General features: G+C 57.5%; 4 protein-coding genes and 1 long non-coding RNA gene across 11 annotated transcripts in view; 2 read left to right on the top strand and 3 right to left on the bottom strand.

The window, feature by feature from the left end:
* The window catches only part of LOC143666875 (mitotic spindle assembly checkpoint protein MAD1-like), a 90,090-nt gene extending 89,349 nt beyond the window's left edge, over positions 1-741 (bottom strand). For 3 of the 4 annotated variants that reach the window (XM_077140432.1, XM_077140435.1, XM_077140434.1), the window contains exon 1: positions 664-738. The gene's annotated coding sequence lies outside the window, so the exon portion shown is untranslated. Of the gene's footprint in view, positions 1-663 lie in introns of all 4 variants that reach the window. The other variant, XM_077140433.1, reaches the window with a different exon arrangement.
* Positions 742-1,406: 665 nt separating this feature from the next.
* MRM2 (mitochondrial rRNA methyltransferase 2) lies at positions 1,407-6,229 on the bottom strand. Of its 2 annotated transcripts, none has more exons than XM_077140442.1 (3): positions 6,189-6,229; positions 4,657-4,940; positions 1,407-2,398 (listed from the first exon to the last, which is right to left on the bottom strand). In XM_077140442.1, the coding sequence occupies exons 1-3, from the start codon at positions 6,194-6,196 to the stop codon at positions 1,956-1,958; spliced, it is 735 nt and encodes a 244-aa protein (XP_076996557.1). In that variant the 5' UTR covers positions 6,197-6,229; the 3' UTR covers positions 1,407-1,955. The 2 variants fall into 2 exon arrangements, with proteins under 2 accessions (XP_076996557.1, XP_076996558.1); XM_077140443.1 differs by lacking the exon at positions 6,189-6,229 and adding an exon at positions 5,659-5,861.
* Positions 3,945-4,506, top strand: LOC143666881 (uncharacterized). The gene is made up of 3 exons (XR_013167763.1): positions 3,945-4,219; positions 4,374-4,409; positions 4,496-4,506. It is a non-coding gene; the product is annotated as an uncharacterized LOC143666881 (long non-coding RNA).
* A 114-nt stretch (positions 6,230-6,343) lies between the features above and the next one.
* On the top strand, positions 6,344-13,342 carry NUDT1 (nudix hydrolase 1). Of its 3 annotated transcripts, none has more exons than XM_077140444.1 (4): positions 6,344-6,450; positions 7,875-8,040; positions 12,220-12,365; positions 12,582-13,342. In XM_077140444.1, exons 2-4 carry the CDS (start codon positions 7,889-7,891, stop codon positions 12,752-12,754), a joined length of 471 nt encoding a protein of 156 aa, XP_076996559.1. In that variant the 5' UTR covers positions 6,344-6,450; positions 7,875-7,888; the 3' UTR covers positions 12,755-13,342. The 3 variants fall into 3 exon arrangements, with proteins under 3 accessions (XP_076996559.1, XP_076996560.1, XP_076996561.1); XM_077140445.1 differs by lacking the exon at positions 6,344-6,450 and adding an exon at positions 6,643-6,774; XM_077140446.1 differs by lacking the exon at positions 6,344-6,450 and adding an exon at positions 6,652-6,741.
* Positions 13,343-15,703: 2,361 nt separating this feature from the next.
* Positions 15,704-26,150, bottom strand: part of SNX8 (sorting nexin 8) — a 52,054-nt gene continuing 41,607 nt past the window's right edge. Inside the window, 10 exon segments of the mRNA XM_077140447.1 lie at positions 15,704-15,873; positions 18,293-18,442; positions 18,678-18,827; positions 19,898-19,966; positions 24,021-24,064; positions 24,067-24,099; positions 24,102-24,125; positions 24,128-24,150; positions 24,609-24,769; positions 25,597-25,677. Of these exon segments, the coding sequence (XP_076996562.1) occupies positions 15,760-15,873; positions 18,293-18,442; positions 18,678-18,827; positions 19,898-19,966; positions 24,021-24,064; positions 24,067-24,099; positions 24,102-24,125; positions 24,128-24,150; positions 24,609-24,769; positions 25,597-25,677 (849 nt within the window). The 3' untranslated portion in view covers positions 15,704-15,759.

Below are 26,150 nucleotides of genomic sequence, written 5' to 3' on the forward strand. Positions count from 1 at the left end.
ACAAGGATGGCTAGTTTGGAAAAAAGGGAAAAGAAGTGTTATTACAACAAGAACAAAGTAGAACTCCAGCGCGTTGTGCGGAAGTGCAAAACGGTGCAGCCACTGTGGAAACAACAGGCAGTTGCTCAGAAAGTTAAACATGCCAGGTCCACCTGGCCTGGACCCGACTCCGAGGGCAGGGCCAGAGAACGGAGACTGGGCCTGGGGCCCTGGACGGCGGTGCCCCGAGCAAAGCATCGGGGCGGTCCAGCACGTGGTCCAGCCAAGGAGGGAACAGTAAGCGGCCACGACCAGGGCTGGGCTGTGGGGCCCGGGGGGCACGACGCTGGGCGGCAGGTGCCGCGCGCCGCTCCGGTGCGCTGTCCATGGGGCCGAGGGCAGGTCGGGGGGGCGGCCCAGCGGCGCTTCCGTACAGGTTACAGGGCGGGAACGTGCGGACAGCGTCCGCCCTCGGGGCCCCAGCCGCGCCGCGCCGGCTCCGGGGTGGGCTGCAGGCGCGCTCGAGGAGGCCGCGCCCAGCGCCGCCGCACGCAGGGTCCACGGGGGCGCCGGGGCGCGTGCGGACCCCGCGCGGGAACCGGTGGAAGGGGCGGCGCCCGCGCTCGGACGCGTCGGGATCCCCCGCCGCCCCGACCCCAGCCCCGCGGCCCCGACGCCGCTCACCTGAGGCGCCCTGGCGCCGGCACGGGCTCGCCGCTCGGATCTCCCTCCTCGCTGCCGGCGCGCGCTTATCGCGAGAGGCGCGGCCACTCTCGCGAGAACCAGAACGCGGCGCGGTCCGCCCTGGGCCCGAGCGGCCGCCGGGAACCGCCCGAGTTCCGCGGCTGGACGGCTGCCCGCGGGGAAGGGGCGCCGCCCTCTGCCTCGTCGGAGAGGTGGCGAGGCTTCCCCCGGACCTGGCCTCCCGGGCCGCAGCCGGCCCGTCCCCGCGGAGCCCTCCGCCCCTGCGGGGCCCGCCTTCCGGGCCCGCACTCAACTCCCCTCGTCCAGAACAAGTGTGCGTGCCCGAGAGGGAAACGAGCTGGGGGTGCGGAGTGCCGTGCGATTCTCTGAGCTTAACTAGCTAATTGCAACCAAAATAAAATTAAAAATCTGACCTGCTGCGTCTCCAAGGGGCAGGACTAAGCCCAGGGCCCTGATGGAAGTCTTGGGGACCTGTCCTCACCCCGCTAGTCCCGGACACCCAATCAACCTTAGAGTTTATAAACTCTTCTTGAAAGATAAGCACACGTCTAGGAAATGGCTTTTAGGAAACCAGCCAGTCAAAAAAAAAAACTTAAAAAGCATGGTAATCTCTTAGAATAATACAATCTATATTCTTTTATAAGGCTACACGGAGTTCTCGGAAGACAGTAGAAGAAAATGCTTGCTTTGGCAATTACCTTTATGGTCTTCGGAGCCTGGAGTATTACAGCAATATTTTATTTCTGGCAAAAAACAAAGCATACCCACCTCACACATAAATTCATACCAAATGTCTTCCCTAATTGCTCTGGGAATGCTCTCTGCCTGAAGAGTAGATGCGTTTTCAGATTATTCACCAGAGACGGAAATGCATCCCCAGAATGAAATTTCACATTTTCCTACACTGCACTATGCAGCCAAGGGAACAGCTGGGGTCCTTGGAGGGAGGGGAAAGCGCTTCTCTGCTAGCCAGCAGCTGCAAAGTTACCTAAAGGCACGTGCCTACATCCCTCCCTCAGCCCATCCCTTCTCGCCCTTTCACACGATGACTTTCCCCTCATAAATCATGGTATGGAAGACTTTATTTAGCCGTTGATGGTGGCCAGTGAATCGTTTCATGATCTTCTGGGTTTAAAAAGAAAAAGGCCCCCCCGGGGTCCTGCTACACCCGAGATGGCAGGTCAGCTCTCCCCGCCGCCCTCCACGTGATGAGGTCACTCGACATTCCTGGTGAAACGGGACCCGCCCCCATGGGAAGGCAGCAGGAGCTTTCAAGCCTCCGAAGGCCCCTTCGCCCCTCTGTACTGTGTGGCCAAGAGGTACGTCTCTGACGACTCTTTCCTGCTGGCGTCAGGCTTCACCGCCCTTGTTTTCCGGAATTCTTCTGTCAGTCTCTTCTGTAATCGATGGCTTTGACTTCCAGCCCAGGTTTTACAAAGGATAGTTCCCCCGGGCTGCAGGACGTCTGGAGCCATATCCAGAAGGGACAAGCACAGGCTGATGAGCCTGTCGTGATCCAGCTCCCGAATCCCTGTGGCGTTGGGCGCCATGTCACTCAGAATCACATCTGCTCTCTGGCCAGGAAGCAGTTCTCGGATTCTCTGTGGGGTTCTTGGGTCAGTGACATCAGCAGGGCACAGAAAGGTTGCTCCCTCCAGGGGGAATATGTGGAGAAGATCTACCCCAAGCACAAAGCCGACAGGAGCGCCCGGATCTAAAGAAGCAATGAATGCATTACTTACACCCTAAACCTTGACACAAAAATACATGCAATCAGATGATACAGTAGAAACTCAAAATCATAACAAAGGAAGAGAGCTACTATGCAAATATGCGTTCACAAGCACTTCTCCCACCTTCTGTACTTTCTAAAGACACATGGGGGTTGGGGGGAGATGGCCCCTCACTCCACAACTAAGGAAACAGGCTCTGGGAGGAAAAGTGTCCCATTTGGGACATGGTGACACCAAAAGTTCACTACCCAAGGCTCATCCTCTGTGAAAGTTATTACCTGAGTCATCTTTATGATGAACTAAAACAGAAAATTACACACTAATAGAAAAAGTGCCCCTGGCTTAAGTCAACAAATCTATCCTGCAGTTTAATCCAATTTCTTTCAGTGTAAAAACTATTAGAAATAAACCGAGAGATGGGAAAATAAACAGATACAAAATAAGGTTCAAACGTCAGTGTCTTGCCATATTACAATTTTAAAAGATCCCAGTTTCACATGATCTAAACAGACCTTTTGCTTTCGTGGCCTCTACCTCCCTCTCTCCTCACCCTGCACCCACATCCAAAGCCCCCCTCTTCACAAGCCCTGGTGCCCCATCTACTTCATTTACCTACACTAAGAAGGGCTCTTGGCTCTGATGATAAAAGTCATCTTTTTTCAGAGTACACTCAAGAGATTTACTAGATGCAGTCTGCTGAATAAAAAGGCTATTCTCACAGGAAGAAAAAAAGATATGTGCATTTCCTATCTAACGACTGAAAGTCCAGGTATTTTGAAAAGCACCTGATTTCTCAAAGATGAAAACCCTCATTTTCCATCTCTGGAAAGACAGACATTTCACACCTCATTTTACTCACCTGAACTTCTTCTTCTTTAACATCACCATCTACTACAAATTTAGGAGGTGGTCACTAAAGGTAAATGGCTTTGAATGCATTTCCAGAAGGAAAAGAAACCTAGGCAAGACTATTACTCTTTGCTACAGCTACTTCCTACAGTTCAAACTGCCAATTCTCCTGCTTCTCCTGAACAGGTGCTGTGAGGAGTTATGTGGATAGGCTTACTGGTGGGAAGAAGAACTCAAGTTTCTGACATATTCATTCATTTATTCAATAAATATCATTGAAATAAAAACCCAGCTGCCTCCCAGCCATAGTGTGGCCAGCAGAGGCAGCAGGCAAAAATGCCAAGAGCTCACTGCAAACCCATCATCACCAGCAGTGATTTTGATGGTTGAACCCAGGAGCCTGGTGTTCCAAGCCCTAAACTTTCAGCAAGTTACTGAACTTCTGAGTCTGTTTCACGATTAGAAAAATGGACACAAATGCCCCTACACCAAGGCATCTGGGAAAGATCTACACGACCCATCACACACTGTGTAAACACCTGTGTACCCTCAGCTTTACTGCCGGAAGTGTACATGGGAGGTTTGTCACCAAAGCATTGCATGGAGCAGCAAAAAAACTAAAAGCAAACTGGATGCCCAAAATTAGGGTACTGTTTAAACAAGCCATGGTACAGACATTAAATGGAATATTATGCAACTGTTCAAAATGATCACATAGTTTTCTAAGTTGCATGGATGATTAGTTTGTCTGTTTTCCAATTAGGGGAAACTTTTTATATAGAAAATCTTCATCAAGCCCTGAAAAGTAACACATATAGGTTGACCCAGAGTCTGAGATGCTGGATGCAAGCAGCCCCAGTGGGACTTCCATGGAACCCTAGGGCTTCAAGGAACAGGATGTGGAAACCTCTGGAGCTGACTCAGTTTGACAGTCATGGAAAGCTATCTTATAGGTAAGTGAAAAGAGCTTGTTCCAAAATAGCAAGACTATGGTATATTTTTTAAATATAAATTCTGAAAAGATGCTTCCCAAGACATCAATGTCGCTATATCTTATAGTGGTATGATTGAGGTGATTTTTTTTTTCTTTTTTTTTGGCATGTGCAGGCTCAGGGAATTGAACCCGGGTCTCTGGCATGACAGGTGAGAATTCTAACCTGAGCTACCCTTGCACCACCTGAGGTGATTTTCATTTTAATTATGCCTTTCTACCCTACCTTTTATTTTAGGAAACGTCAAGGTTCTGTTCATATCATTACTATGTGATCGACTCCACAATATGTGCATCAGAAAGTGTCTCAGTGATGCACCTCCACTAACGGAGGGCAGCATGCGTGGGGTCCACTCAGACTCGGGTGGTCAGAGGCCCAGAATGCAGCAGAGGCCCCACCTGTGCCAGCAGCATTGACTTTCTGCACGGCCACCTGGCTCCATGCCCCAGGAGCTGCCCCGCAGTCCAGCACCCGCAGGCCAGGGCGGAGAATCTGGTGCCTCTCATTCACCTCCAGAAGCTTGAAGGCACTTCGACACCGATAACTCTCCACCTTTGCAGCCTTCACAAACGGGTCCTTGAAATGCCGCATGAGCCACAGGTGCTCAGCGCCTGTCCGAGCCTTGTACCAACTCACAGCAGTGTGGAACCTTTGGCAGGAAGCACACCCCAGCTTCACAGACCTGTGAGAGGAGAAAGAAGCAAGCAGGTTGGCCTCACATAGATCCACATGTCACGAGTTGTTCAACTTACTCATTTTTAGAGATGGGCCCATGAGGGAAAGTGACTTGACAAAGCGCCACAGACAGAAGTCAGAAATTGGGCATTCTACCTTTTAGTCCAGACGTGTTTATTCTCCAGATTTTTTAAATCAAGGTTAAACAGTATGGATAAAATTAAGGAAAGTAATAATCTTTCCTCATCTGGCATACATTTTCACTGTGCTCTAAAAGACTGAGAAAACCCCATGAGGCCTGGTGCTTGCTTTGGTTACTAGTTACATGGCTTCAGCAGCTAAAACTAACACTGGGCCTCCTGTCAAAGTTTTAATGAAATGGAAGGCAACCTGTGTGGATGGTTGAAAGACAATTTCCGTATCTCTTTTGCCAAATTAGGCTTTAACACTTACTGACTACCCCACAATAGCCAGGCTTTACACACCAGGGGCTATCCCCATCCTCCTCATTTAACTCTCAGAACTGTATACAGTTTTGTGTCCATTTTTCTGATGAAAACAAAGTTACTACTATCCCCATGATCCATGCGTAATTGGCTGTAGGATCCCAATTTCCTTCGACAGCAAATGTCTGGAAACTAGCGACCCTCTCTCTATCCTGGGAAGACGGGGCCGACCGGGACACGGGAGCCATTCCAGTGGTCAGGGGAAGGGGAGGAGTGGACCTGCACCGGCCGGCCGACGAAGAGGTTCTCACAGCCCAGGCGACTGCTCCAGGCTGCCGAGCTCTCCAGCTCCCTCCCGTGCGCAGGCCCCTTGCTTCCCCCCGTGGTCCTGCTCACGAGCGTCCCGTCCACGCGCCCGCTGCAGGCGGCCTCGCCAGCCCTGGGCTCGCCCGGCGTCGTCGGGGAAGCCCTCCCGGCCCCGGTCCTCCTGCCCCGGACGCGGCGCGCGCGGCCGTCGGGCTCTGCTCCCGAAACCAGCAGCTCCCGGCGGCCAGGCTGCAGGCCGGCGTCCGGCGACACGGAGCGCGCGCCCCGTCCCGGGCCGCGGGGGTGCCCGCCCCTCGCCTCCCTGTCGCTTCATCCTCGCGACAGGCCTAGGAGACGGCCCGGAGGAGGAACGCCCTTCCCGGAGGAGACGAAAGCTCGGGAGAAGGAAGGCGGTGGGCCCCGTCAAAGCCCGTCCCCTCCGCAGATGCTGGCTTAACTCCCTACGGCGCGGCCGCAGCCGCCCTGCCCCGCCACCAGCTCACCCGGCCATGAGCGCCCGAGTCCGCCCGAGTCCACCCGAGTCCGCCCGAGTCCGCCCGAGTCCGCCCGAGTCTGCCCGAGTCTGCCCGAGTCCGCCCGAGTCCGCCCGAGTCTGCCCGAGTCCGCCCGAGTCCGCCCGAGTCCGCCCGAGGCCCCTCCCTGGGCCCGCGCCGCCGGGAGAGCCCGCCCACCCCGCCGGAAGGGCCCGCTCACGCTTCCGGCCGCGCGAAGCTCGGGCTCGCTGCTCGGGAAGCGGCGAAGCAGGTACGGGGCGCGGAGGGCCGGGGCCTGGAGTGGGCGGGCGCGGGCCGCTGGGAGGGGCGGCCGGGGAGTCCGCGTTCACCGAGCCGCGGTGTCAGCCGCGCCGTGCCCGGCGCCTCGCCTCCATGGTCTCATCCGACCCTCCCGACACAGTTGACCGGCCCAAGGCCCGGTGGCTGACGCGTGGGGCTCCGCAGAGCGGTTGCCGGAGCCCGAGCCCTGACGCGAGGCCGCCTCGCTGAGGACTGGACTCCCCCGGTTCCGGGTTGGCCCGGCAGTTGGACCTTGAACAGCGTCAGTGTCCTCATCTGGAAATAGGGAAATCAGGTCTCAGCTGGCAGTTGCTGCATCTGTCCAGTGGGGTGGTTTCTGTCGAGGGGTGAGCACAGTGCCTGGTGAATACTTAAGGAGCCACGTCTGATGCTGCTAGCCTCCCTCCCGTCTTCTTCAGCGTCAGTTTACTCAGAGGCTAGGGTTGGGGCATGAAAAGATCGATGTCAGGCCCCGCCAGAGTCCACAGAGACCCGATTGTCCTGCCGCTGCACCCGGCCTTCGACCCCTTTCCCAGAAACCTCAGCTTCCGAGGAGGGATCCCTGGTACTGAATCCTAAGTCTTAGCGGGTGTCCTCCCCAGAGCAGGAGACTTGCTGGAGGTGTCAGCCCCAGGTCAGGAAGGCTGGAATACAGAAGAATCAATAGGAAACTTGATCCTGGTCCTCCAGTGTTTCTCCAGCAAGGACTCAGGCAAGGGCATTGCCCTTAGACTCCTTCTCTGGACCATGCAGACCTGTTCAGGCAGGAAGTGCCCCTCTGATTCCAGCACCCTGTCTGAATACCAGGTCCCAGAGCAGCACAGCTCCAAGCAGGAGGCAGGATAGCAAGCCAGCCAGGCCTTGCTGGGCAGATCACTCCTATTCTGAGCCATGCATTTTCTGGGAATCTGGAGACTTGCACAGACAGGAGGCAGATCCCAGTAGGCCTGGAGAAGCCAGGATTAATGAAGAGGCCAAAGCCTGACGGGATCGGCTGGGTTGTTTTGGTGCCAGTTGGACACCCGCTTACGGGCTCTGGGTTTCTGGAGTGGACACAGGCGCAAGAACAGCCCTTTCTGGAAAGGTGGTGTTGTCCTCCTTAGCTCAGAGTGCTGTGGAGTGGGGGAAGGAAGATGAGGCTGTCCCCTGACCCTCTAAATCAGCCCTGGCAAGCCAAGGTCATGGGCACTGATGCCTCTGGAGTCAGGGCCATGCCAGTGTCTGCCCCAGGACATTTGTTCAATGCAGGTTTCCACCTGCCACAAGGCAGGGGAGTGACCATCTGTCGTCCTGTGCGCGTTTCCCTACTTTCTGACCCTGCAAGACACGTTCTTCCATCCACGCCTCGGTCCCCACCCGGTCAAAGCTGACCCGGAATTTTTGCTCTCGTCGCAGAACTGAACGGAACCATGAGCACCACCAGGCTCTACACCTTGGTGCTGGTACTGCAGCCTCAGCAGGTTCTCCTGGGCATGAAGAAACGAGGCTTCGGGGCCGGCCGGTGGAATGGCTTTGGGGGCAAAGTACAAGAAGGAGAGACAATCGAGGATGGGGCCAGGAGGTAAGGGGGAGGCAGGGCTGACCACAGACAGAACCAGCTACCACAGGGGTAAGAATTTGAGCAGCTCCAACCAGAGCCCTGGTTATACCGTCAGAGGTGTGGGACCTGGAGCACCTCAGCTTCTTCATCCGCCAGACAGGCATGGCAGTGATGGCGTCTGCCTCGAGATGGTGGAGGCCACGTGCATATGCAGGGTGTAGAATAGCTACTGGCACGTGGTAACTGTGTGCCGTCACTTGAGTCAGAAGCCCTGGCTTCGTCACTGTGCCTGAAAGGCTAGTCAGTGCCTCCATTTCTTCATTTCCTCTGTGGAGCTGAGTGTGATCATTTCTATATAATCCCTTTTGTACACAAAGTCTCCTTAATCCTCAGCACAACCGTTTTCACGTGGGAAGGGACTGGGGGTGGGGTTGAGCCCAAGATGACACAGCCCTGCAGCCCTAGCCCCTTCCTGGGCTTAGGGGGATAAAGTGAGAGAAGTGAGTAAACAGCATGAAGTGCTACACAAACGGCGTCAGCTGAAGTGTACCTTCTTTCATTCTGAAAAAAAAAATGGGCAGCCTTAAGGCCACTTTCCCTGAAGAGGAGAGCGAATCTTTAAATGCATACTAATAAAGTTTCTGGACAGGGAGAAAGCTTGGGATGTGGTCCCCTACAGTTTTCAGTGTTTTTTTCCCAGAGCCATCAGTAAGAGCTCTGTCTAGTGCTCTGATCAGGTATACAATGTATTCACCCTCAGGTGGACCTACAGAACCACAGATTGCATAAAATAATACCCGTAGTCCATAAAGTTGTACTTCGGTATTTCCTGTTCTCTTTTTTGTTAATTACCAGTCATGACCCATTAAGCTGAACTTGTGATGTGCCATGAGTCACAGCCCCCAGTTTGAAAGCCCTGCACATGGTCCCTCCAGTGCCTGGGACCCAGGGCTGTACCAGACAGGCACGTTTGTTCATTCATTCAGCAAGCACCAGGCAGTGTGCCTGTGAGCTGGCTGGGTGCAGTGGGGGAAACAGCAAGTGAGCCATGCTGAGGCGGGGGTGGGGGGCGTACAGAAGAAATGGCAGGGAAAATCCCCCGAGACCGGCGGCCCAGCCATGTACCCCATTTGTCTGCTGTAGGGACTCTGTTCATTTGGTGCGGATCTCTGCAGCTCCTTTACCTGAGTGGCAAGCTGTGCTGGGCTTGGGGCAGCCAGCTTCCACTTGAGAAAAACCCACTGTGGCCACGGGGTATCTATTGTTTCTGCACTTGGAAGCCCCAAGCCAGAGGTCAGACCATCGCCTCTCCACCCCCAGCCTGAGGCTGGGGCGGGCTCATTCCTTAGGCTGAAGTCAAAGGTACAGCTCCAAGCACCAAGCACTGCCCCTCTTGGCTCTGCAGGGTCTTCTCTCTGGGACGCCCCATGGGCTCACTCGATTCCAGCCTGTGCTGGGTACACGTGGGTGCAGGCCAAGGATAGGGACATATACTTAGACAAGGGACCACTGTGCCACTGCCTCCATAGGGAGTAGAGAGGCACACCAGGGGCAGGCACTAATAAACGTGAGGCACAAAGAGGCATTGGAACCAGACGGGCCGAGACCCAGGGGCCCTGGGATTCTGGGGACCCTAGCAGGAGGGCCTGGCTCATGAGCTCTGGGGACGAGTCTGCCCTTGGCCCCAGCCTGCTCAGGCTGCCACAGCGTCCTTTAACTTCAGCTCTGAGCCGAGCGCCTTCTCAGGGGCCTCCCCATGCGAAACGGCCCCATGTTGTGGCGGATACAGCTTCCAGTCTCCTAGAGGGTGACAGGAAGGAGGCACAGCAGTTTTCTCTTGTGGCACATGCCTTAATCTGTGCCCCATGCCTTAATCACACACAGCGGTGCCACTTCCACATCTGAGCCAGGTTACTGAGCCCTCGCTGTGCATGTGACCGTGGTTTCCATGTCTCTGTGCCCAGTATCCCTGGCCAGTGGGAGTGCCACTGTATTGCCCTCCTTGTCTTCTCCAGGGTGGTGGCAGGCAAGGGGCATCAGGTACACGCCCATAGGGGATGGAGCCGCAACTTTCTAGCCAGGAACCTCCAGAGAGGAAGTGACTTGCAGCGCTCCTCCTTACTGGTGAGCTGCGCCCCAAGCCTCACACCTACCTCCCACAGCCCCAGACGCTTTCAGCTACTCCGAGCTCTTGTTTATTCCTCAGCCCCCTCTCCATCTGCAGCCTGGGGAACGCGCATCCCAGATACAACAGACACTTTAGCAAAACCATAACAGTGTCATCTTTGTCTGTCTAATTATCCAAGCCTGTGAAATGGAGCTTTAGCTCTGTCACCAAGGAAATTACTGATATTTCATACTCTGCCATGTGCTCTGGGAAGATTAACTAAAATTAGTCAAAACATTAAATCAGCATGTGAGTATTTTTTATAAGATCCACCAGCCTGCTGCCTGAGACAGGGGTGAGGCCCCACTGATAGCTTTTAATCCTTTTAATTAGGGCATTGTTACACCTTCCATATGGAAATACATACCTTCATTTTTTAGGTCAAGCTTAATTTTATTTAACCATCTCAGTGAGTAAATTCCAGGTTTTAAAGCATGACTTCGATCTGTGCATCTGGAATGGCAGCAGATGGAGTCATTACCTCCTGGTCTTCAAGAGAAGATCAAGGCACGTTTCAGGCTGGAGAAGGAATCCATCTAAAGCAATTACTTTTTTTTTTAAATGAGCAAAGTTTAAAAACTTTGACCCCTTATTACAGGCACAGAAAGCAAACCTAACTTAGAGATCAAAGCTAAAATTTTTTTTTTTACAACTATCAATGGTCAGACGTAATTAACACATATTTACTGAAACAAAAGTAAATATAGGGAAATTGGGAGGTGAGAAATATCTCCATATGGGGCTCCCAGGGTGGAGCTGGTGGTGAGTGTCCCAGAGGCAGCTTAATAGTGTGCATGTGGGAACAAGAGGTGCTCATCACAGAGTTTCTCACAGTAACGAAAAGCTGAAGAATTTATTATAAAATACACAACAGAAAGAAGCAGGTTGGATTCCTTGAGGTGTAGACTGCGGTGCACACACCCAAAAACACAGTTTACGAAGTGCATATATTATCTTTGCAGTCTTTTAAAGGGGTGTGCAGAGAAGAAAGACCAGAAGCAAACACTGGAGCGAGAGCAAGCCTGGGTGATGGGTTCACAGGTGTTTGCTCCAGTTGTTACAATGAGTAACTTTTAAAATGTTTTAACTTAGCGACAGCACCAGAATACTTAGGAAGCAATCTGCTGAAGTTCATGATGAGCTGGGGGCTGTTTTTCACACCCACCCCTTACCGGCCCAGCTCCAACCCTGCCAGTTTGGCTTGTGGGAAGGTGTCTGAGAATGGGCTGGAAGCATCTGTCCTGTGTGGCAGACACCTGGGTGAGTGGGCAGCACTTGGGGGCACCTTGGGGGAACAGAGGTTAGAGCAGAAGCACCCTGGACAGAGGTGGTATGGACCTGTGGGTCCATCCTGTAGAGCAGAAGTACCCTGGACAGAGGTGGTATGGACCTGTGGGTCCATCCTGTAGAGCAGAAGCACCCTGGACAGAGGTGGTATGGACCTGTGGGTCCATCCTGTGCTCTCGGGGAACAGAGGTTAGAGCAGAAGCACCCTGGACAGAGGTGGTATGGACCTGTGGGTCCATCCTGTGCTCTCCAGGAGGCTGGGAAGACATCCCTGAGCAACAGCCAGCTTGCCCAGTGGCCTGGGGGGCACCCACACTTACTGCTTGGGAGCTTTCAAGTTTGGCCCAGGTCCACCACTCACAGCTCAGCTCCGCACAAGTGTAACCTGTTGAGGCCTGGTTCTGTTGCCACATGTGCACACACGGGGCTACGAGAACAGGAGCTGTGGTCAGAAACTCCTGGGGAGGTCAGCTGCTGGACCAGCCCCAGGGCCTCCAAGCTAATGCCAGAGCTTTCAGAAAGCTCCCCAGGTAACCCAGGTCATGCTGCTTGTGGCTTCTGAGCAGTATCCCCTGGGATCCTGAAGGCCACACATCTCTTTTGCTTTGCTGCTTTGACCCTGAGACCCACATGCACCAGCACTCGGCTCCCACCCTGCCTGACCCTTCTCAGGGCTACATACAGGGGTGCGCGCCTTGAGTGCACTGACAGCCTAGCCTCCCTTCTGTCCGTCCTCCCACCCCCAGGGAGCTGCAGGAGGAGAGCGGCCTCACCGTGGACACACTGCACAAGGTGGGCCAGATCATGTTCGAGTTTGTAGGGGACCCTGAGCAGATGGACGTGCACATCTTCCGGGCAGACAGCGTCCATGGGACACCCGTGGAGAGCGAAGGTGAGTCTCAGGCCAGAAGACAGAGAGCCTGTGAGGGGGCAGCTGGCACATCTGCATCCCATGTGGGGAGGGGAACTGCTTACTCTTGCATTGCACTGCACCCATTTTCTCACCCTGAGATAAAGAATACAGCTAAGGATCAAGTATGGAAATGTCAGGTTCCTCCTGGAGGTCGATTCAGATTTGGGTGAACCTCCCTCTTCCACTTTGCTGCAGAAATGCGTCCCCAGTGGTTCCAGCTGGACCAGATCCCTTTCAAGGACATGTGGCCTGACGACAGCTACTGGTTTCCCCTCCTGCTTCAAAAGAAGAAATTCCACGGGTACTTCAAGTTCCAGGGCCAGGACACCATCTTGGACTACAGGCTGCATGAGGTGGAACGAGTCTAGAGAGAAGCACTCCGGCCGGGGCAGGCTGTCAACTACGGGCTACCTGGGGTTAACAGAGCCAGCAGCGAGGGCACGCTTTTCCGGCATTGGCTTGAGCTGATATGTCCATGCTGCTCACTGCTTCCCAGTCCCCTGCAGCACAGAAAGCAGCAGAGGGACAGGTATGGACAGGCTCTGTGGTGAAGGGTGCGGCGCCTGTAGCTGTCTCTGATGCCCCTGAGGGGCAGATGGCGCATCCGTGCCATCAGAAGTGCTACTGGGCTCACCCTGGGGTCCTCAGGGCACACCAGGGACAGATCTGTTCTGCCCCCCTACCCCCACCTTCACTTGAGGAAGCCAAGCAGTGCCAGCCGCCCAGGTGGAGCCGTCAGATAATATATCCCCTGGTCACTGTCAAGAGACCACCAAGAAGGGGTCATCCACCAACACAAGACTTACAATGTGCCCGTTTTTTATGAGTATGTTTAATAATTGTCCATACAGGTTTATTGGTCAAAAGTCTCATAATGTAGATGATTTGTAAACAAGTCCAGTTTGTTGGGCATAGTAATAAATTCTCGCAATCTAATAAAGTGCTTTGGACATAGAGCTAACTGACTCAGCAAAGCAAGAGAAGACTCCAGTACAGAGGTCCTGACCTGGACCCGTCTGCTGGCCACACCAGGCCCCCTAAACCCTAGGCCTGGGCACAGCGGCGTTGAGTACATGGGACCCAGAACATGTGGGGGCCACAGGGCCTGGTGAGGTGTCTCCCTCCCGGCCTATGCACCCCACCGCGGTCCAAGGCAAGATGCCCCAACAGCACACAGGCAATGCCACTGGGGAGCAGCAAGGGCCTGTGCTCACCCCCACCCCAACAACCAGGTTAATACAGCTGCCCGAGCCTGGCTGTGCACAGCAGCCTTGTGCAGCCCCAGCCCCCTCCTTTACCAGGGAGGGAGGGACTGGAAAGGGAGCCCCTCCCCAAGGAGCCACTCTGAGGGGGAGCAGAGACAAGAATGTGGTTTCCACGGTGGGGAGCCACTGCTGCTCTCTCGAGTCCGCACCAGTGATGGTCTTTTCAGAGAAGGCTCGTCTAGTCTCTGGAGCTCTAGTTCTCCAGCGACAGCTGCTCTGGGAGAGGCCCCCCCACAGCCAGGACCATCTGGGCCCCACTCTCCCCGTGGCCCCCACACCGCCCGGGGGACGGCTGTGCCGCACAAGCACTTGTGGCCTGAAGGCAGTCCCCACCCTGGAAGGGCCTGGTGGGCCTGGACTCTGCAGCTCCCCCAGACCCCACTCAGGCTGTGGCTGCCTCGGCCCCTACACAGCAGGCTCAGGAAGGCGGGCAGCAGGGTCAGGCAGGAGAGACCGTGCAGGCCCTAGCCCCGAGACTAAGCACATCTGCGTGAGAGTCCAGCGTGCCTGCCCAACGCACAGGGGTTCTGGGCTGCTTGTCCCAGGGGCAGAGCCCAGCAGCACGGCCCGGCAGCTTAGCACTGCTCGCCATGAGACCCCAACAGCTCCCACCATTCAGACCCCTTGGTCCTGACAGGCAGGGAGGTGCAGGCCTGAGGGTGCTGCCCTTGGACCCCACACTCCCTGAGGGGCAGGACCCAGCCTCATCAGTGGTGCCCGGGTACCCATCAGGGGTCACGGATTTCTGGCCTGGGTGCTGGGTTAGCCCAGAGCCTTTCATCTCGATTTCAGGAACCCGCACGCTGCCGATGGCCATGCATCCAGAAAGTGAGCATCCGAAAGCGGGTGGAGAGAAAAACCCTGGATGCCGGGCACGTGTCCCTGGGAGCAGGAGAACCCTGCGGTCCACTCGGGACCTGCATGAACATGTCCTTGGCCCCTGAGCACCATGAAGAAAGGAAGCCCCAGAGGGTCGGAAGGAGCACAGACGCACCTCGGGCCACACCACGTGTGGACCGGAGACCGAGACAACCGCACACAGCTACACAGGGCCGCCCTGTCCAACGGGGTGTCCCCGCCCATGCTGCCCAACAGTGGCACCGGGAAACCAGGTTTAAAGGGGGAAAATCCACAGCAAGGCAGACTCCTGCCCTAAAGCCACACCTTCGTACCCAGCGACAGGGGATACCTCTCTGCACCCCTCCCTCCCTCCAGGCCTCACAGCTACTTCCCTCGGGCCACCAACACAGGCTGCCACACAGTGGGGGCTAGGTGGGGGCTCTGCCCGTGAACGAGCAGGCAGCGCGTGGAGTCTGGAGGCACTGCGTCCCCACGGCCTTTGCCGGGACCCCGCCGACCACACGACAGGCTGTGCGTGCGCATGCAGCAAGGCTTACAGGGATACCCCTGAGGTGGACCCAGCCGCCCGCTGCCCAAAAGCACCTGCCCCACCCACCCCCGGCAAATGCACGCTTCACCCACGCACACAGGTCCAGGGCGCTGCCTCCACTGGCCTGCACAAAGGACCTGGCCCTGCCCACAGGCGCAAGTCCCAAGCCGCCACCCCACCCAACTGCACCTGCCCCAGGTGGGGTCTGCATGCGTGCGCACACGTACGTGCACAGCCCCCCGCACTCCACCAACCCAGACCCCACGAGGTGATCTCTTCCATGTGTCCATACGCATTGGAGGCTCCCGCTCCAGACTCCCCCAGACCTGACCCAACACGTGGAAACGTCCCTTGCCTCCCACCCTCTGGACATCAGGAGCTGCTGTTCCAGGAACACCCGACCTCGGCACCAGGAACAAGCCAGGGCGTGGGCACAGCGGCGGAAGGGAGCACAGGGGGCAGTCAGGTCTCAGCCACTCAGAAAGCCTCGGGTGCAGTGTCCTGCAGCGCGGGCCCAGACAAGGGGCGAGATGACTGCTGCCCACTGGGATCCCGGCTCCCCACCCCCCGGACGCGAGGGCCTCTGCCCCATCCCAGTGGGCCCAGGGCCCAGGGAGTACCGGGGCCGGGCCAGTGCCTGGGAATTAAAGAGGGACACGCCGTTTGGAAATAAGTTTTAGTGAGGCCGCAGGGAGCGCTGGCCCATCCCTGCCAGGCGCTAGTGAGGGAAGGCGCTGTCCTCCTGCGGAGACCTTGGTGGGGTCAGGGCGCTGGGGGGTCCCGCGAAGAGGCAGCTCAGCTTGGGCTTCAGATCGTTCCAGACCTGGCTCATCTGGAGGAAGGGGAGAAGCAGGTTGGGAGAGGACAGCCTGGCCCCATGCACCGCCCCCACCCCCGTCAGCACCAAAGGGCCCCACACAGACCTTGTGGCAGGCGGGAGCTACCCCTGGGGTGACCTGCGCGCCCCCTCCCTGGGCTCCCAGGCTTGGGCACAGAGGATGGCCTGAGACAACGGAGCTCCCAGAAGCTCAGCAGCTCTGTCCTCTCCAGAGGTCAGTTCCTCTGAGGCAGACAGAAAACGGAGGGAGCCGGCAACTGCTCCCCAGAGAGTCTCCGGGAAAGGTGCTGGACAGTCATCTCCAGCCACTGCACCCAATGGCTCTGCGGGTTCTGGCCTTCCAGGCGCCCAGCACGCCACGCCAGCACAGCGGCCGGCAAACAAAAGAACAAGCAGATAAAATCAGGAACAAAACAGACCCGAATACGAATGAAAACCGGCTGCTACACTTGCCCAGCCTGCAAAGCACTCACACGCAGGCTGAGACAGGCAGGCAGACCTCGAGGGGAGAGGCCGTGGTGTGGGGAGTGGGAGAAGATGGGGGAAGGGCTCCCACGGTGGGGCAGGGCTCCAGGTGGCCCTTGAAGGCCAGAGTGGGGCCCTGGGCAAGGGCGGCAAATCCCCTACGTAAAGACATCTAGAACCAGGGGTGACAGCACCTGCCCCCCAACTTTCTGCTGGTCAGGTTCTCTCTGCCACCAGGTGTCTGAGCAGGCCTGGACACGGAGAGCTCCCGTACCGTTGGGGCCAGTCCCATGGCGTCTTCCCTCTGCCATCCCACCTCTTATCTCTCTCTGGCCCCACTGCCTCTGCCTTCGCTTAGACCTGCAGTTCCCAAACTGCTCAAAGACACCGGAGCACTGCAGCCAGTTCATGGGGCACCGCGTGGCGTGACCCATTCAGCACCTGTCATGCGGCACACTTCTGCCACTGTGTTTGCGGCCAACCCCTTAAACAGAACTGCTAACAATTTCCTTTGGCTGGGGAGTGCTGAGAAAAAAAATCACCAAGAAACTGAGCACCAGAGAGTGGTAGTGAAGTGGGGGCCTCTGTCGCAGGCCTTCAATATTCTCACCTAACCTCCAGCGCAGTCAGCTGGGCATTCTGCTGAAAGGACAGATTCTGAGTCCCAGCCCCCGGGACCTGATACAGCAGGTCCGAGCAGGGTCCACATGCCAGAACCTGTCGCAGCCGCCCTGGTCTACCTCCCCAGCATGCACCCTTAAGTTCCCCTCTGAACTCCTGCTGGGGTCTTTCTGAGCCACAGGCCTGAGCGCACGGGACACACAGCTCACGGAGAGCTTTCCTGCCATCCAGCAGAACCGCCGGCAGCCTGGACTGTGCCCCTACCCGCCCGCCGTCCCCTGCTCTCTGAGAGCTCCCCCTACATGCTGGAACCCTTCCTTCCTCTGGCTGCCCTCACCAGGCTTCCTTCTACTCTGAGCAGTGACGGGTGAAGCGAAATTGTAGTCCAGCTTTGTCCCCAGCTAGGGACCCATGTGGGAGAAAGGGAGGGTACCATGTGACCCTCGAATACACGGTGGGGTCATCTATTAGGCCATTTTCCAGACAGAGAAACTGAGCCCATGTTAAATGACTGGCTTGAGGTCACGGTGAGTTGGAGGTGAGATGGGGCTTTCAAACTGAGCCTCCGCTCCACCCGTGGTTGCCGGCCTGGCAGTGGCCTGGGGCAGGGGCAGGCCTCTCAGGCGGGGCCCTGCTCCCACGGCCACCAGGGGCAGCTACGGCAACTGGAAACCTCAGGACCCGGCGTGCAGGGGCCAAGGCAGGAGGGTGTGGAGATGCACAGGAGCCAGAGGCAAGAACCGGACAAGGGTCATTTTTTAAGCATTTCTTCGGCCGTGGCAGCTACACACGGAATGCGCTGACAGCAATCTCGGCTGCCTAGAGAGGGGCGCGTGTGGCACTGGGGTTATGGCCCAGGATGGAGGCTGAAGCCAGCCAGGGTGGTCACTGCTCACACTCTCAGGGCGACCCATGGCCCATCTTCTCCAAGGTGCCAGGAGCCGGCACTGGAAGGAAGCCGGGCCAGAGTCTCAGGAAAAGCCTGACGTCTGGTGGCCCCAGCTCAAACCCTGTCCCACTCTCTCTTCCTCTTGACCTCCAGGTTCAGGAAATCTGCAAGCTTTAACTCTGAGTTTGTGAATTCCCCCAGAAGGTAAGACTCTAGCCCTTTAAAAACTCTCTGCTCTACCCAACCCACCAAAGAATCAGGCAGGCGACTTCACAGTATATATTCTGACAACATGTGAGACACGCAGAATTGAGCAGGAACGATGTTTTAAGACCCTGCGCTCACCGTGACTCTATCAGCTTTCCTGGATAATTTTTTGTGGTCAGCTGCGAGGGCAGCTGAGCGCGGACAGAGGGGCGGGAGTGGGGAGGGGCTCACCTCCTTGTGTCCCTGGATCTGAGAGTTGACGAAGGCCCCGAGGATGTGGGAGGTGAGTGGCAGGTAGACGTGGACGAGCTGCGTCTCCTGGTGCAGACAGTAGAGGGCGAAGTAGTTGCGCAGCTCCATCGTGTGAATGGCGTTCTCCTGCTGCAAAGGGCAGAGGCACCCTGCACCGGGCCGGCGGGGCGGGGAGAGCACCCGGCCACCAGCCCTTCTTCCCAGTGCCCGGCAGGTACCAGGCGGCCACCAAGCCCGCTGGGGAGCTAGGACAGCACCCCCGGGACCCACCCCCACCGCCTCCCGCCAGTCCTAATGAGAGCCAGCGCTGCGCTGCGCACACCGGGGCCCCCGCAGGGCTCCAGCACCCCGGGGCCGGGGCTACCTCCAGGATGCGCGACTCCAGCTGCTCCACGGCCTCGGGCTCGCGGCTCTGCACCGCGGCGCTCATCATCTGCCCCTTCATCAGGCCGTACTTGTGCAGGGCACGCTGGTGCTTGTGCAACACACCCTTCTCGTGCCGCTCACACAGGTCCTGCGGGGGGGTGGGGGCACTCACCACTAGCCCAGCCCCTCAGCACCCTCAGAGCCACACGGGAGACCCAGGACTGGGGGACCGGGACTGGGGCCGCCCTCCTGCGAGCCCCCTTTACGTTCTCTCCCCGGGGAAAGAGGAGGCAGAGGCTGGGCAGCGGGAGCGCGTGCAGGTTCTGGCACTCTCAGAAAACGGCCTAGAAACAAACGCCATTAATGGCAGACAGGAGAGACCTCTTCCAGGAACCAGCTTTTCTTCTTCAGTTCGTGCAGCACCCCCTCACACCACACACCCCCATTCGCTGAGGGCTCAGTGACACATCGTGGGCCAGAGCAGGTCCATGTCAAATCACGCCTAGTGGACACACGGCCGTGGTGCAAAGCCGCACGGGCCTCAGGACGCAGCCCACGGCAGGGGCACTGCGTGGAAGGGAGCGTCTTCATTAAGAAGTATGCTCTGGGGCTCCAGGACACAGCTGGGCCTCGGGCTGGAAAGGCTGTCCATGTGCAGAGGCCAGGGGACCCTCCAGCAGAAGGAAGACAATGTCCCCTGAGAAGGCCCCCCAAAATAACCCCACCACAGATCTGCAGGAAACAGCAGCCTCAGAACTGCCAGGTGGTTCATGGGAACCCACTCTCGGGGGGAGGACAGGGGCTCCCCAGACCTGCCACACCCAGCCAGCCCCCAGGAGCTCCCAACCAGGAAGGGCTTCCCTGGACTCCCGAGACATGCAGGAAGTGGCCCCTACCCTGAGCTGAGGCAGAAGTCCTGCATCCTCACTGGGTCGAGCCACCGAGTGTCCACAGTGAACGAGCATAAACACGCATATGCACACACACACACACACGCACGCACACACGGGCTCCTCCACCCAGGGCCAGGCCCCCCTGCCTTCTGATCAGGGGCCCCCAGGAGGCCCACCTGCACACACGCCACCTGCAAGGCCCAGCTCCCCCCACCACCGTGCCAGCTGCACTGCCATCCTTCCACTTCACTGGAGTCACACCCTTAAAAGACCCTAGGATCATTCTCAAAGCCTCCCTCTTCAGCAAGGAACAGCCACGACTTACTTTGTAGGACTGGAGCAAATCCAAGAAAAGGTTCAGCTTCTCCACCACGTCATTCTCCTCCTGCTTGCCCTGCAAAACAAGGACCCGTCAGGCCCAGAGCGCACACGACCAGAAACCCTGCCGGGGCCTCGTGCCCGCCAGAGCCCCCCAGAATCGCCAGCCAGCCCGCACGAGAAGCCCGTCTACAAGCAGCCCACTGAGCCCAAGGCAGGCGCAGCTGCGGCGGGGAGAAGGGCGCTGCCTCGGCAGGACATTGTCCACCGAGCTATACGTGCAGCAACCCGGCCTCGGGGCGGCTCCCTCCGGCCAGCCCTCACCTGCCCAGGGCGCCTCTCGGGGGCAGCTCTCGGGCCCAGGCAGCGCCCCCCGCACCGAGTGCCCACGGGAAGCGCGAGCTGTGCTGAAAAGGGCAGGCGAGAGGCTCCTGCTGGGAACGAGGGGGTCACCCCGCTCTGAAGGAGGGGAAAGGAGCGCAGGCCTGGCGGGGGACACGCGGCGAGAAGTCTGTGCTGCAGCCGGCGAGACAAGTGAGCAAAGGCCCTGCAGCATCAGGCAAGTACGCGGCCCAGGAAAGGGCGCAGGCGGCCGTGGCTTGAGGGGGGGTGGGATGAGGGCAGCCCTCGGGGTCCCGTCCTGAGGTGACATGGTGATCGCGTCAGATGGCCAGACGCATGGAGGGCCACAGCCCGTTCTTGACCCCCAGGGCTCTGTGCAGGTGGGGTGCCCTACACGCAGAACGAGGCTCCCCGGGGAAAAGAGGAGAGGACAGGGTGCTGCCGCGGGGGCCCCGCACACACCAGGAGCAGGGCGGGGCAGGCCGGCACTCGCACCCCCACTCACCCCCCTGCACAGCACAGCACCCCCCACAGAGCCCAGAGCACAGCCCAGCCCCAGAAGAGCACCCACAACACAGACACCCGAAGTGGCAAGGGACTCGGGGGGCCACAGGGGAAAGCCAGGTTCTCTCCAGCCCCTGCCCCAAGAAGAGGTGGCCCACCGTCACCACGGCAACAAGCAGCACCAGTGGGTGTGCAACTCCCACACCACCCCCCCGCGTGCCCCCAGGGCAGGGGTGCACACTGTCCCCTCCACCAGGCTCGGGCACCCGTGCTGGCTGCAGCAGGCGACAGGGAGTTCACCACAAAGCAGGAAGCAGGGGACAGCAGAAAACCGAGAAGACCGAGAAACAGGACGTTCAGGGGCCACGCACTACAGGGTGCCGGGACTGCAGTCCCGGGGAGCCCCTGTTCCTCTCCAGGCCTTGGGCCAGCCTGAGCCTCTCTGAATCTGTCTGGACCTTGGAAAAGCCATGTTCTTTAATCTTCATCCAACATGGTGGGGTCTTTTGATGAAGCTGTTTCCATGGAGATGTGACCCACCCCACTGCGGATGGGACCACTGATGAGGTGGTTTCCATGGAGGTGTGCATCTACCCACTCCAGGTGGGGTTATTCACTGGAGCCCTTTCAGAGGCAACCATTTCAGAAAACCTTTGGTGCAGACAGAGCCCACGCAGCCAGAGCTCTTTGGAGATGTAGAAGGAAAATGTCCCCAGGAGAGCTTCATGAAATAAGAGGCCTGGAGAGAAAGCTAGCAGACATCACTGCGTTCGCCATTAGCCTTTCCAGTTGAGAGAGAAACCCTGAACGTCATCAGCCTTTCTTGAGTTAAGGTAACCTCTTGTTGGTGCCTTAATTTGGACATTTCTACAGCCTTGCTTTAATTTGGACATTATCACAGGTTTAGAACTGTAAACCTGCAACTTAATAAATTCCCCCTTTCAAATGCCGTTTCGTTTCTGGTGTGCTGCATTCCGGCAGCTTTAGCAAACCAAAACACAACCACACACAATCCTTTCTGGAAGCCAGCCCTGCTGTCCAGCCAACCAGGCTGCCAGAGAAACCGTACAGGTGTTTTAAGGGTTCTCAAGGCCTGGATAGAAGGACCTGACAGTCCCAGGTGCCCGAGTTCCTGTCCTCCTCGATCTAACAGGGAAATGCAGGGCTCTTTCCTCCACTGCTTGCTCTGAGCCCCAGGTGTGCGTCGACCCCAACCTCAGCAGAGGAGGTTGCCATGGGGAAAGCAGCCCCTGCCCTTGGCCTCACCTGCCTGCCATAAACCCCCTTGGTTTTACAACTTGAAAACTAGCCAGCACACTGAGAAATGCTGAGGAAACAGCCATTTCCCAGACACTTCACACGCGCATGTATGCAGTATCAGAGCATCGCCGAGCGGGTTAGAGCCCCGCACACCTCCAGCACGCCAGGTGCCCGAGACTCTGCCCGAGGCGGAGCAGGGAGGGTGAACCCGCTCGGAGGGCCTCTGAAGTGCCCCGGCCTGGAGCAGTCGGCCCTGTGGTGGGTGGTGGGGAGCCTGGGGGCACAGGGGCCTGGGACAAAAGCCCATGTCCCCACACAATGAGATTCATTCTACGTTTTACTGAACTTTTAAAGAAGAGTTCTCCAAATAAGGTTCAACATGTTAAAAAATATGCATTTTTTAACGTTCTAGTCCCCGTCACCGGGCCCAGAGACCAGAGTCCCTGGCACAGGGTCGCAGCACAGGACACAGGTCACGTCCAGCAGGCCCCGCACTCCCTGCCTTCCCATGAGTCCACTCTCCACCACTGCCCCGGTGCTTCCCGCCGTGGAGGGAAGGGAGCTATTCCACCCCTGCCCTAAACTCCGCTTCGGAAAAGGAAACAGGTGCCAGGAGCGCGAGAGGAAGCAAGCTCAGGGACGGCCCCACCGGCAAGAAGCTCAATTTCCCTTGGCGCTCGCAGGGTCCCTGGCGTGGCCCAGCCCTGCTGCACTGGGACCCCGGCCCTCCGAAGCACCGGCTGCAGCAATGAGCAGGGACCCCGGCCCTCCGAAGCGCCGGCTGCCGCAATGAGCAGGAACCCCGGCCCTCCGAAGCACCGGCTGCCAATGAGCAGGACCCGGCCCTCCGAAGCGCCGGCTGCCGCAATGAGCAGGGACCCCGGCCCTCCGAAGCGCCAGCTGCAGCAATGAGCCACAGAGCTCCGATCTCAGGCAGGCACCGGCTTTAAATCACGTTCTTCAGCTTTTTCAAATGACCTCCTGGCAGTTTAAAGGTTGTTGCGATGGTCTGGAACAGCGTGTGCCCAGAAAACACATGTCCTTAAACTTAACCCGCTACTGCGGGCTGACCCAGCTCTAAGGGGCACCTTGTGATGAGACAACTTCAGCTGAGGTGTGGCCACCTCAAGCAGGCAAGTTAATGGAGTCCTTATAAGAGAATGAGACTCAGACAGGCAGGGAGAGAAAGAGGGAAAAGAGAGAGAGCGCCACAGGAGCAAGAGTTGAAGCCCAGAGAGCAGGAGGTGCCACCACATGCCCGCCCGTGACGGAGCAGCCAGTCCCACAAGGCTTGGTCTCCAAGAGGAAAGCATGGCCTCGATGATGCCTCGATCTGGACATCTTCCCGCCTCAATCACCGTGGGCGGATCAACTTCCATTGCCGAAGCTGCCCCGCCTCACCCTGCGCTTAAGCAGCCCAGGAAAATGAAATGGCCAAGGCCCCAGGACAGGCGGCAAACGCTTACCCTCAAAGCGGGAACAGCTTTAGGCCACAGAGCACCACAAGGCCCTCAAGAATGAAGGTAACAATCCTTCTGCAAATGCACCCATGTAGACTACAAGGGTCTCTGCAGATTTCTAAAATCGGCATCGCCCAAACAGCACAGCACTTCCTGAAGTTAACTGGGCCTCTAGGGTGGAAGCGAGGCTGTCAGGCCTGCGCTTTAATCTGACTCTGGTTGGAGGTACCACGTGGCCAAACACAAGTGGAAGAGGATAATGGAACGGAAAATATATGGTCCTCTAGAAGCATCCTTGAGATTTCAAGATTACATCTCCAAAGATGTAATCTCAGACACGTCAATGGTCAGAGCCCGGGACCGAATGTGCTTCTGCGGTCAGCAACCCTCTTGGAAACTTCAGGGGCTCATGAAGCTGCCCGGAGCACATGGGCCAGCGGTGCTGACCCAAACTCCTGCTCCCTCACTAAGGCTCAGCACTCAGGAGCCGATCGGGGAGGAGACGCTCCAGGCGCCAAAGGACAGGACGTCCTCCAGCCCAGCCACACGAGGACACACCATCACCTGTCGCGCGGCCTTGTCCGCCAGCAGCGCGAACTCGACCGACAGCCTTTCAGAGCCTGCTTGAGGGCCCCCCACGTGCCACGTTCAGGGCGGCCCAGGAGGGGACGGGGTCGTGTCAGACCCTAGGGCACTGGAGAGAAAGCAGGGGAGAAGGTGCTCAAGCCGGGAACCCGCCGGGCAGAGTCCCCGAGGCGGCCCCCGTGGCTTCCTAGCCTAGCCTTGCTCCTGAGGCGGGTCCAGGGGGAGACCTGGGAGCTCATTAGAAATGCAGACTCTCAGGTCCTCCTGGACCTATGGAATCAGTTCAGCAGATGCCAGGAGGCCGTTCCGTCTAGAGCTGAAGGCTGGGCCCTCCTTGGGAATCACAGAAGCCAACGACCTGCGACTTCCCAGCTCGCCAGGGGCGACACGGACGAGCCCCTGCCTGGGTGTGGATCCACACTTCACGGCCTGATCACGGCTGGACACGCCACTGGTGTCCCTCAAATACGACCACCAACCGCCCGACCCTCTCTCTGCCTCCCAGAGTGACACGGGTCGGGAGCGCGTCTCTCCGCACTAGCCCCGCAGACTGGAAGGGCCACCTGCCTCAGCTCCTTCCCAAACATGAGGAGGTCGGCGGCGTTGTCGATGGCCCTGGAGGCGACCCGCTCGGCCCGGTCTCGGAGCTTGTAAAAGCTGCTGTAGACGTTGCGGATCAGCTCCCGGCTCGCAGCCAGCTGCGCCTGGATGTCTGCTGGGAGGAGGTCCTGGGAGGGAGGAAGACGGAGAGTGTTACAACCAGACGTGAGACATCTGTCAAAAACAGCAGCTGACTCCAGAAGCGAGCAGCCGTCGCGCACACAGGGCCCCCGCAGGCCCTCCCAGTCTCTCCCACCCAAACAAGAACCAGAAGCGATCCGCACGCACACACAGAGACACAGAAACGAGGTCAGAAACCATTCAACTCAGAGTAATCGTCCAGCTCAGAGCGATGACAGCAAATCCCTAAGGACTCCCTGGCGAGGGGGAAGCCCTCTTGTGTCCCCCAAGATTCCTCACAAGCTTTGATAACAACTGTCTATGCTTAGAAAACAGAAAAGGTAGGGGATAAAAGTAAATAAGGGGATTCTCATCTCGTACAGAGAAGCAGTTAAGAAGGAAAAAACTACCAAGTAACTACCTTGATGCTTTTATGGAAAAAGGACACACCAACTAATTTTAAGTTTTAAAAATAAATAAATGCAAGAATCTACCCTGAAGTCTGAAAAGTCAGTGGTGGGCATTCATGTGCCTCTAAAGCAGGAGGAGACAGTGTTGGAGGGCTGAGGAACCGGGGGGCCTGCTGGGCTCTGCAGCCAGACAGAGCTCAGCTCCCAGCGGCAGCTCCTGGCAGCACCGACCTCTCCATGGCCCCTTTTCCTCACCTGTACGTGGGCATAATGCTGCCTATATTTCAGGGTAACTGTAACAGCCACACGAGGAAAGCACACAATGAATCTTAGCACAACTCCTGGCACACAGCAGAGGCAGTGTGTGCTCACTGTTAAACGACAGCTGCTCACTAACAGAAGAGACAGCCAAATTCAAAAAGTACCTTGGCCGAGCGGCCAGCTTGCAGTGCACGAATCTCATCCCCAACACCGTGGGCAGACTCCTTTAACTTGTTCTGCACATCCTGTAACAGGAAAGAAGAAACTTCACCTGCAGCACGCACAGCGCGGGTGGGGACCACGCAGTCACTGGCACGGAGGGCACATCCCGAGGGAAACGGCCGTCCCACAGTGTGCCCGTACTAAACAGCCCCTCCACTCCTTACTCTCTCCTGACTCTTGGACAAACTCTAGAGTGGTCTTTTTGCAACAGGAAAGCCTGGCAGCAGCAGTCATGCGGCCAAGACCCCACTGCCCACTGGGAGGGGCTTCTCCTACCACCTCCACTACTTCAGCCGGACGCCGAATTCACAGGCCCGTCAGGTTCCACATGAGCCAAGGATGAGGCAGTGGAGGTGATGGGGGGTGGGGGGAGGTGATGGTGGAGGTGAGGGGGCGGCAGCGGGCACAGGGGAAAAGCCAGCACCGGACCCCGCCATCTGGAAGGAACCTCGCAGCAAGGCTAGGCCCTAGGATGAGGCTCCCACCAGGGCACCAG

This window comes from Tamandua tetradactyla, chromosome 23 (genome assembly GCF_023851605.1).
Source record: "Tamandua tetradactyla isolate mTamTet1 chromosome 23, mTamTet1.pri, whole genome shotgun sequence".
In the NCBI taxonomy this organism is placed as follows: Eukaryota; Metazoa; Chordata; class Mammalia; order Pilosa; family Myrmecophagidae; genus Tamandua; species Tamandua tetradactyla.

Excerpts from the sequence above, each read along its gene's own strand:
- MRM2 (XM_077140442.1), bottom strand. Across the intron at positions 2,399-4,656 it reads AGTCAATGCTGCTGGCACAG|ATCCGGGCGCTCCTGTCGGC; the intron begins GTGGGGCCTCTG and ends TTGCTTCTTTAG.
- NUDT1 (XM_077140444.1), top strand. The coding sequence starts at position 7,889 with ATGAGCACCACCAGGCTCTACACCTTGGTGCTGGTACTGCAGCCTCAG. Across the intron at positions 8,041-12,219 it reads ATCGAGGATGGGGCCAGGAG|GGAGCTGCAGGAGGAGAGCG; the intron begins GTAAGGGGGAGG and ends TCCCACCCCCAG. Across the intron at positions 12,366-12,581 it reads GACACCCGTGGAGAGCGAAG|AAATGCGTCCCCAGTGGTTC; the intron begins GTGAGTCTCAGG and ends ACTTTGCTGCAG.